The sequence below is a fragment of the Passer montanus genome, unplaced genomic scaffold (genome assembly GCF_014805655.1).
Source record: "Passer montanus isolate IOZ18808 unplaced genomic scaffold, ASM1480565v1 scaffold79, whole genome shotgun sequence".
Lineage (NCBI taxonomy): Eukaryota > Metazoa > Chordata > Aves > Passeriformes > Passeridae > Passer > Passer montanus.
The window spans coordinates 1274894-1284091 of NW_024373145.1; the positions used below are offsets into that span (position 1 = coordinate 1274894).

The following is a 9198-nucleotide window of genomic DNA, read 5'->3' on the forward strand; positions in this document are numbered from 1 at the left end:
GACAGTGGAGGCTGCACGAGACTGAAGTCAGTCTCTAGCCTTCTCAGTTATTGTTACCACCTATACAAGTGAAAGCACTTCAGCAGCAACCTTTGCCAGTTCTCTCCATCCTGCTGAGTAGCAGCCAGGGAAGGTTGCTGTACACACTGACGTAGTAGCCTTCCTGTGAGTTCAAAAGCCAGTAGCATTCCTTCTTGAGGAATGTGGATAGACTGTGGTAGAGTACCAAAATGCTCTTCCTTTGCACCACTTCAGGTGCGAGTCCTCTGACATTTCCTTCCTCCTTGTGATAACCCATAGGTTATTTCACTTGCATGGATGGGGAAGTGAAAGCTGTAGAGATGGAATTTGGGAGGTTCTGAAGCAGAGGCTAAAACCCAGGGGCACAATCTGAGTGGCTCAGATGCTCAGGGCTTCAGTGATCAAGGTTCAGGCTCAGGTTATTTAAAAGGAAGTCTGGCTCCATTATTTGAGATCAGGCTGTGTTTTTTAGCCACCCTTACTGCAGTTTCACATCAGATCAGCATATTTTGCACTTCTGCACAAACTTCTGCTGCAAAATGGCAATACTCTCCTATTATTTTAACAAGATGCCTAATTTTTATGCTAACTGCATAAAAGAAATTAGTTTGGGCCCATTGGAGAAAATACCAGGACTTCCAGGTACAGTTTCAATGGTTATTTGTAAATGTTGGAAATCTGTCTGAACCATCCCTTTATAAAGATGTAAAATGTAACCATTTAGTAACATTATGTTTTGTGTGAAATCTGAAGTGTTTGGGAGAAGTACTTCAGCATCAGATTTCCATAGTGATAATTCACATATTTTTATAATATGCTTCTATCACTTAAAATATTTAGACTTTAGAAGTGTCTTATATGCCGGTACATTCTGCTCTTTCATTTCATGAGTTGTGGACAATGTTACTTTATTTTGTCAAAGCACATACTGTATTATTGGAGAATGAATTACAAAGAAACTGAAAATCTCATTCTCTTTTCTTTTTTTGTTAAAAAAAGAAGACATTTTAAGTTACTACAGGCTTTGCATATTAATGCAAAATTATAGCCATTGCAGTATGTGTTAGAGCTTCTCTAATTTCTGCAATGGATCTGTTTAGTATAGTATTACATTCTTACATCTAAAGTTTCTTAATACTTTGCATGAATTTCATGGAAACAATTCACACAATTTTCTCTCCAGATTTGACTGCTTCAGAAGCATAGATAGTTTCATAGAAAATATTATATAAATTGTAGTATTTTTCTAAGCACTTACGTGGATAACATACATTTTCCAGAAATTAGCCACCTGTCAAGCACACAGATGTAACTACAGTTTGTTTAACACGCTGTTTTAATTACAGCAGATATTGTCCTGCAAGTGTATTTTACATACAGTTGGTTGCTTTCACCAAACTATTTCTTCTTAGTTCTTGTTTCTTCAGCTACTACAGCACACACATATGGGACAATCTTAGCTTATTCCTTTGTAGCTGATGATCATTCACTGTGATGCTTAAAAGCCACTTTTTTCTATTATAGCTTTCTGTTAAAATTGTCAGGGTATTTTAATTGTGTATTGACAAACACCCACAAGTATGTGTCTGCAGTTAGTATCATTGGCATCTGCCAGCACTGCAGAGGTCAGGCACTGAAACCAAAGCTAGCAGAGAGCCTAAGAGAAGAAAGTGCAAACAAACAATAGGACTCTGTCTCCAGCTGAACTTGTGCCTACCCTCAGATAGAACAGTTCTCCTGTTTCAGGTGGAATTCTGCTGGAAAATATTATATAGGAACAACATGAGATTCCACTTGCCTTTCACTTTATTTAGTTCACATGTATGTAGTTAATAAGCCCTTAAGGGTTTTTTCTCCTAGCTGCTTTGTTAGGGTTGCATATAAATAATTGAAAGAAATTATTTATTATATATTTAAATGATACATAATTCATTATATTTTTGAGCAAGGAAGTTTTTTATTGCTCTGGGTATATCAAAAACTCCTATTTTTGGAAATAAGTCACTTTGAATTTTGGTATTTTATTGTGGACATGAAAACTGTGGTAGAAGTCAGAAAATACACACCATATCCTGTCAGATGGCCATTTAAAAGAAAAGTGATAAAATTACTTGAAACATCCTTCTGCATTCAAATATCTATAAAAATGGAGAGGATCACGGACTTCCTTGTATGATGTGTTCTGGAATGTAAAATAGTGAATTAAAATAGATTTTCTAAATATTTTGAGTGTCTTGAAATACTGTCAAGAGAAGTACAGAAAATATTGTAAAAAAACCATGTTCAGTTGTGCCATCTGGTGTCTAGAAGTGGCAGCTGTATTAGCATCAATGACAGGCCTTTTCTTTGCAAGAAACTGGACTTCTGTACAGAAATATTTTTAATCTTTAGCTGTATTGCTGTAATGCTTTACTGACTGAGGGGGTGTAATTGCAGTGAAAGAAGCGTAGGTGCTTTTCTTGGTTTTATGGTCCAGTGACCAAAATGTGCCTCAGTGATGGAGTGAAATATGTTGGAGAGACCCATTTTTTTTTATCATTTAAATTTGCTGTAATTGCATTTGATAGCAGAGCTGTTTCATGGATATGAAGAAAAGATTTAAGTAAACGTGAAAGGTTTAACAGACTGAAAGGAAATTTTCCACAAGATTCTCAATCTCCAATGCTTAAATAGAATCAATACATGTGTAAATAGAACCAATGTTTCAATATAACCCAAATGTTATATTGAAAGATCATATACGCATGTGATATAGTAATTGATTATTACCCTAAATCATAATAGCTTAATCATTTTGATTGGAAATTGGGGTTTTTTTCTGTGAAAATTTGTGGTGTTCAGGTTAACAGAAGACTACAATTAGAAAAAGAGCCCAATCTGTCCCAGTTCCTCTCCTTCAAAAAAACCTCCAAACCAGCCATAATAAAACTTCTAAAATAGCCAATGTCCTCATCTGTCCCGGTGCAAGAAGCCTTCCTTACGTTTGTTATTTTCAATGCAGCAAAAGAAGAAGAACGATAAATCAACAAACAGGTTTGTGAGTGTCCCCAATCTAAGTGCTCTGGAATCTAGCGGAGTGGTGGGCAATGGACATCCAAACCGCCTGGACCCCATTCCTAACTCACCCATCCACGATATTGAGTTCAGCAGCAGCAAACCACTTCCACAGCCAATGCCACCCAAAGAGCCCAAGACGTTTTTGAGGTGAGCACTGCCTCACCAATCTTTTTTTTTTTTTTTGCTTAACTTTGGAAAATTTTGCATTCTTATTGAGCTGAATACCACTTGCTCTATCAGCCTTTCAGAGGTATAAGTACTCTTACAGCGTTTTTAATTTTTACATTACATTTATAACCTCTTTATAGTATTCCTTTTTATTGTAGACCTTGTTGAAATGTGAAGTAGTCTTTCACTTTTTCCTAAACCTTGAACTTTGAAAACCTTTATAAATACCTTAACAGAGTTCATGTGCTTCCAATTGTTTACATATATGAACAATTGTTTTAAATGTTTGTGTTATTTACTGATTTTCATTTAGGAATTGATACTAGCACGAAGGTTTTTTTATTTAATAATATATGATAACAATTTTCATGTAAGAAAATTATTTTCCGTGCTAGGTGAATGTTTTGTGTTTCCTCTTTCCTCACCTATATGAAATTGTTTCATAGGAGTAACCTTACTACAGCAACAGGAAATGTACAGGCTTGGGTACCTTATGCTGACCTTCCAGTAATCAAAACCAGCATTAAAGTCTCAAGTAATTCTCTCACAAAATAATCTACTGAATTGAATAACTTAAAAATGGCATTTTAGAGGCAGGATTTTAATCTTTTATCTTGATATGCCCATATATTAAATGCACTGAAGTGCTGTACTTTGTATCTAGTAGGTGCTGGTTCTCTTACCTCTAAGTTGCCAACTTAAATGTAGCTACTGGTTCCACAGCTGGTTGTTTGCTCTCTCCTTTGGTTTAATGCAAAAGATCATATACCTGGTAACAGCTAATTATAAAGGGAAAACAAATAATAGAATCTAAAATAGATAAGGGAAAACAATATTTTTCAAGAAAACCTTTTTTTTAAAAAAAGTACTGTTGCTATTTTTTTCCTGTGCATGTTATGTGCATGAATATGCTCAGGTATCTATAAGCATGCATGTGCATGACCCCATGGACTGTGATGCTGGAGTTTTCACCCCAAAATGTTTTGTGCTCTGTATTATCCCATAGTAGAAATTATTTTATTACCTATTTTTATTGATAAAGGAATTTGTGTAAATAAAATTAAATTATTCTTTCCTGCTCATTTTGTGAGAATGTTAAGTTTTCAAAGAGGAGCCAAATGCTGTTTACAGCACAGCAGTTTGTTTTTTCTAGTATCTTGGCATATTTTAAGTGTGTGCATGAACAATTGCAAGTGATATTTGTGATGGGTATAATTACAAAAGTGTCTATTTCTGTTCAGTTGCCAGCCAGTCTTTGTGAGCACATGTCTGCAAATATGATGTTAGCATCATATTTTTCAAAATTAACTTTACCACAGGAAAAGGATGCTAAAAGAGGACCTTCTACAGTCATGCTTTTCCAAGAAAACTCTTTTTATTCTTCCTACAGCTCTTTATGAGATTTAAAATTACGTTTTCCAAAATATTACTTGCCCACCCTGTAATGTGGCTTCTGAACTGACTTGTGCTGCTGATGTTCTCCAATGGAGTGGATGATCACAGATTCTATAGGGAGACATTAAATCACATCCTAAGGCACACTGATAACTAATCCATGGAAAAACAGACTGTGTTCCTTACTAAATATTCTCTGTGATTTTTTTTTTCCTTCTCCTGACAGCTGTACTTTTCACGTAGTTGTAGGATAACTGTTTCTTTTTTTCTTTTTGTGAATTTAGCCCTCCTCAGACTGATGCCTCACCAGTGGCTTCACCAGACCCACAACGCCAGGAGTGGTTTGCCCGATACTTTACATTCTGAGAGATGATTTGTTTTTGTGGCACAGCGTGATGTGGACTGTTTATAAAGAGCATGACCTTAAGTAAACCCTCATGTGAACAAGCTTTCCTGTAATTTGTCAAACACTGTGAATGAGAAAGTATTTGTCTTTCTGATTTGAAACTGCACTGTATTTCCTGTTATATTTGTTGGAATCACCTGACATGGTACTATACAATATGTGTAATTATAACTATTATTTTTATTTAAAATGGAAGAATCTTTAAACTTTGTAATTACTACATAATAAATTTTGGTAGAACAAACATAATGCTTTTTCCCCCTTTTTCCTATAAATGTGTTTTCTTTGATTTCAGGTAAGGCTTTTCCCCCCAAATAACTTAATTGCATGGTTACTATAAATACAACTTCAACTGTAAGAGAAAAAATATGTATCTCTCACTCTCTCCAATTTGGGTGGGATATGTTTAATGCATCCCAGTTCTGTTACTTTGTAGCAGTTTATAAACCTTCTCTGGCTAGCATTTAAAAGGAAGAATGCTAAATAAAAACTAGTGTAGCTGCTGGCCTTCAGAGCAGATGGGTTGTGACAGAAGATGAAAAAAGCCACAAACCAGGAGCTGTTCATTGGGGAGGGGTGTTGACTCCTCACCCATTGCTTATGAACTTCACCATCTAGTTATAATCAAAGATTTTATCATTGAATTTAAACAGAAACTGTTCCCACAGGTTCTATATTACTTTTATGAATATTAACAAAAACAAATGTTTGAAATATTTAGAAAACTGTTTTAGGTATCTCTCTGTAAATCAAGAATCTACATTTTGAACATATAGTCTTGCTTTGGATAAAATTCATGTCTGAAATGAAAAAAAAAGAAGCCACAAACAAACAAATACCAACTACACTACTTTTTCCCATTATTACATACTACAGATACAGGTCTTTCATTAAAACTTAGTTAACTTCCCTTGTCTATATTAAATTTTTTTCTTCTTCTTAAACTAATATATGAAACTGTTTTTCAGCTAGTGAGCATGATTCTCCAGTCTATACCTTTTATGATGTCAGTATTGCTCAAGAAATTTGTTGCAGCATAGAGAAAACCAGAGCTTGTCTTTTTTATATTTTTTCATTCAAAGATTACCACAAATTAACTCACACTGGTAGTCTCAGGGAGAATATTGTCTTTGTTTTATGAATGTATTTTTAAGCTAAATCTCTTATCTTTTAAAAGCAAGAAAAAATATGTTTGAGTTATTTGAATAAGGTTCTAGTTAGCATATACAAAGGTCTTGAACTTTAATATTTCATCTAAAGCCCTAACTGCATCCTTTTTTTGCTATATGCACAAAGGTAAATACCCAGATGAAGATACTTGCTAATTATAATGAGTTTTATATGTACTATATGTATAAATGAAAAATTTGTATGTTTTCATATAAACGATATAAAAATCTTCTAAATGCACATTTAAAAACTTCTATCATATAATTCACCTTGAAAACACCACTGAAAGCTGTATTCTGGTGATGCTGCCATGGATTAAAAATGTATACATCAGATTTTCTGTAGCTGGTGGACTCAACTGTAGGTATATGCAACTTTTTAATTTTAGAAGAAAGCCATATTGGGCAAAATGTCAGATTTCTTGGCTGTTACCCAAAATAAAAATCACTAGATCATTTTGTTACAATGGTCTGAAGTGAGTGTTGTGTATTTTTTCTTGCATGCTTTGCAAGGGATCAGCTGCCTTCTCCCATTTTCAACTTCATTTGTGAATTTTCACATATGGAATGAAGAACTGAACAGGAATACAAAGATAAAGATCCCTACATTTACCTATTCAGTGAAAGGTGTGCCCATTTTTACTGATAGGCATCTGAATGTTAAGAAGCTCTCAGTTACCATGTCTGCCACACTCAGCAGTTGTACCACTCAAAGCAAAGAAACAGCCAAAAAAAGTCCCAAAACCGACTAAAAATAAAATGTCCAAAAAACAACCAGAGGAAACTAGGAAAAATTCTATTTTCTACCAAATGGCATTGAGAACTCTGTGAAATGTATTCTTAAAAGAAGTCAGTATCTGCCTTTTGGGATTAAGGAACTTGCATGATGACAATGCCACTGTGTTCCTGATCTTTGCAGTACCTGGCACTCTGGAAAAAGCTAAAAGTGCAAGGATTCATGAGTTCATAGGAAGCTTCAACCTCAGCTGCCAAGAGACACATTTTAGGGCATAATCTGGAGCCCAAGTTTTACAGCCACATGAACATTCAGCCATGTTCATGCTGCCTGGTCCAAACCTTTCCCTAACCTGTGGGATCCATGAGCTCTTCTCAGCTCTTGTGCAGCCTTGCTGGCAGTGTCCAAACTGCACACTGCGCTACCACCCTGACCACAGCATTAATGGGCACCTCTGTACTCTCCTGGAACAAACCCAGATTGAGGGCACACACTTGTATTCTGTAGAACTGAAAATCAGAGCCGTTTTAAGTCTTTGTCTTCATTACCACACAAGACTAAAAGGAGGGACCTGAAAGCAAAAATAGTAATACTGGTATATGTAAAAAAGCCATGATTCCAAGTGGAAAGCAAAGCCAAACCAGGCAAGTGTTCCTAGCCCAGGACAAGAGAGCTTTTCAGGCTGGTAACTGCCAGCACTGTCTCCATCCACTAGTTTGAAACAATTACTTTTCCCTGTCCCATTTTGCACCATGACTTCAAAAGAGGCTATCTCGAGTTTTTGAAAGGGCCTAATACATTTTTTGATAACTTCTTGTTGAGCAAACATTTCTTCATTACTCAGCTAAGCACATAGCAGTTACTAGTTACTGTTAGACCAATAGTAAGTTGATAAATAACCAGCTTTTTCTTGTGGGAACCACTACATGATCACAGCCTTTACATGCCAACAGCTGCTGCTTGCTCTGTAGTTGAAAAATTGCCTGCCCCAGTGGCAGGCAGCTGCACTGTTTTTCAAACTGCTGCACTGTTTGTTTAGCTACCAACACAGTCTGAGGAAGCACACATGGACACCTCCAGGAATTCCCAGAGATGACAGCTCTGCCATGCCAGAAGCCAAGTAACTGTTAACAAATGTGCAGCAATAACTGTGTCTCATTATTAGAAAAGAGCAGCCTGGTTTTGTACCTTGCAAAAAAAAAGCCAAATTTAGACTTCGAGGTGTAACCCACGGGGGTGGAGAGGGAGCTTGTAGGAAGCAGCTTCAGCTGCCTCAAGGCTTCCCCTGCCCACAGCTCCCGTTCTCCCGCCTCGCAATCCTCCACGCTGTGCAGGAGCAGCGTCTCTCTCCACGGGGTGCAGAGAGCGGCACCGCTGCACGGAGAAGCCGCAGATGGAGCTCTTGTTCCCGAGAGGCCGGGAAGCAGGAGTGTCCCACGGAGCGCCCTCGTGCCGGGCCTGCCGCCCCTCTCCCACTCCCGGGCGGGCCGGTTCTCCCGCGGGAAGCGCCCCGGCATCCCCCCCGGCCCCGGCCGCTCTCGGCCGCCCCGCCCCGCTCAGGGCCGGCCGGGCCCGGGCGTGGAGCGGCGCGGAGGGGCGGGGACGGAGCCGCTCCTCCCGCCGGCTGAGGGAGCTGCGGGGCTGCCGCGGCGCGGCGGGAAGCGGCGGGAGCGGGGCGGCCCCGCTGCAGGTACCGAGCGGGAGAGCACCCCACACACCCGGCGGGTGGGTGCAGGGAGCGCAGCGCATCCCTCGCTGCCCGGCGCTGAGCGGGACGGGACGCGCTTGGGGCAGCGCCTGCCCGGCCGCCTTCAAAACTTGCCGTAGTGCAGGCGGCCGGAGCGGGAGGGCCGGGCAAGGGGCTGCGGCAGCCGCCTGCCCTCATCGCCGGCACGGCGAGGGAAGCGAGAACCGCCCGCCTTCGCTTCTCGCACTACCGGGAAGAGCGCTCCGCCTCTCCCCGCCCAGCCCGGCGGGAGGGCGGCACCGGCTGGCGGGGGCGGGCCGGGCCGGCTTGGCGGGAGCCGTCACTGAGGGCGGGGGGCTCGGCCCGGCTGCGGTGCCTGGCGCGGTCCCGGTGCCGGGCTGGGCGGGCGGAGGTGCTGCCCTGACGAGGTTTCCCTGCCCGAGCTGAGGAGCCGCGCCCCGCCCCGCCTCGCCTGGCTCCTTGATGGGCTTTTCCCAGGGAAAGACAAAGTTTCCCGCGCGGCCGTAGCGGGAAGCGCGGCCGTGACCGCCTCCGGCGC

At 40.3% G+C, this 9198-nt stretch overlaps 1 protein-coding gene across 11 annotated transcripts in view; it reads left to right on the forward strand.

Annotated features, from left to right (window-relative positions):
* Positions 1-6667, forward strand: part of FAM184A (family with sequence similarity 184 member A) — a 74100-nt gene extending 67433 nt beyond the window's left edge. For 7 of the 11 annotated variants that reach the window (XR_005630140.1, XM_039731587.1, XM_039731589.1 and 4 more), the window contains 2 exons: positions 3023-3225; positions 4926-6667. Coding sequence is in view for 10 of the 11 variants with exons in the window: in XM_039731587.1 (XP_039587521.1) it covers positions 3023-3225; positions 4926-5007 (285 nt within the window). In the remaining variant the exon portion in view is untranslated. Of the gene's footprint in view, positions 1-3022; positions 3226-4925 lie in introns of those variants that run through there. The other 4 variants (XM_039731592.1, XM_039731595.1, XM_039731594.1 and 1 more) reach the window with 2 other exon arrangements.
* Positions 6668-9198: the final 2531 nt, after the last annotated feature.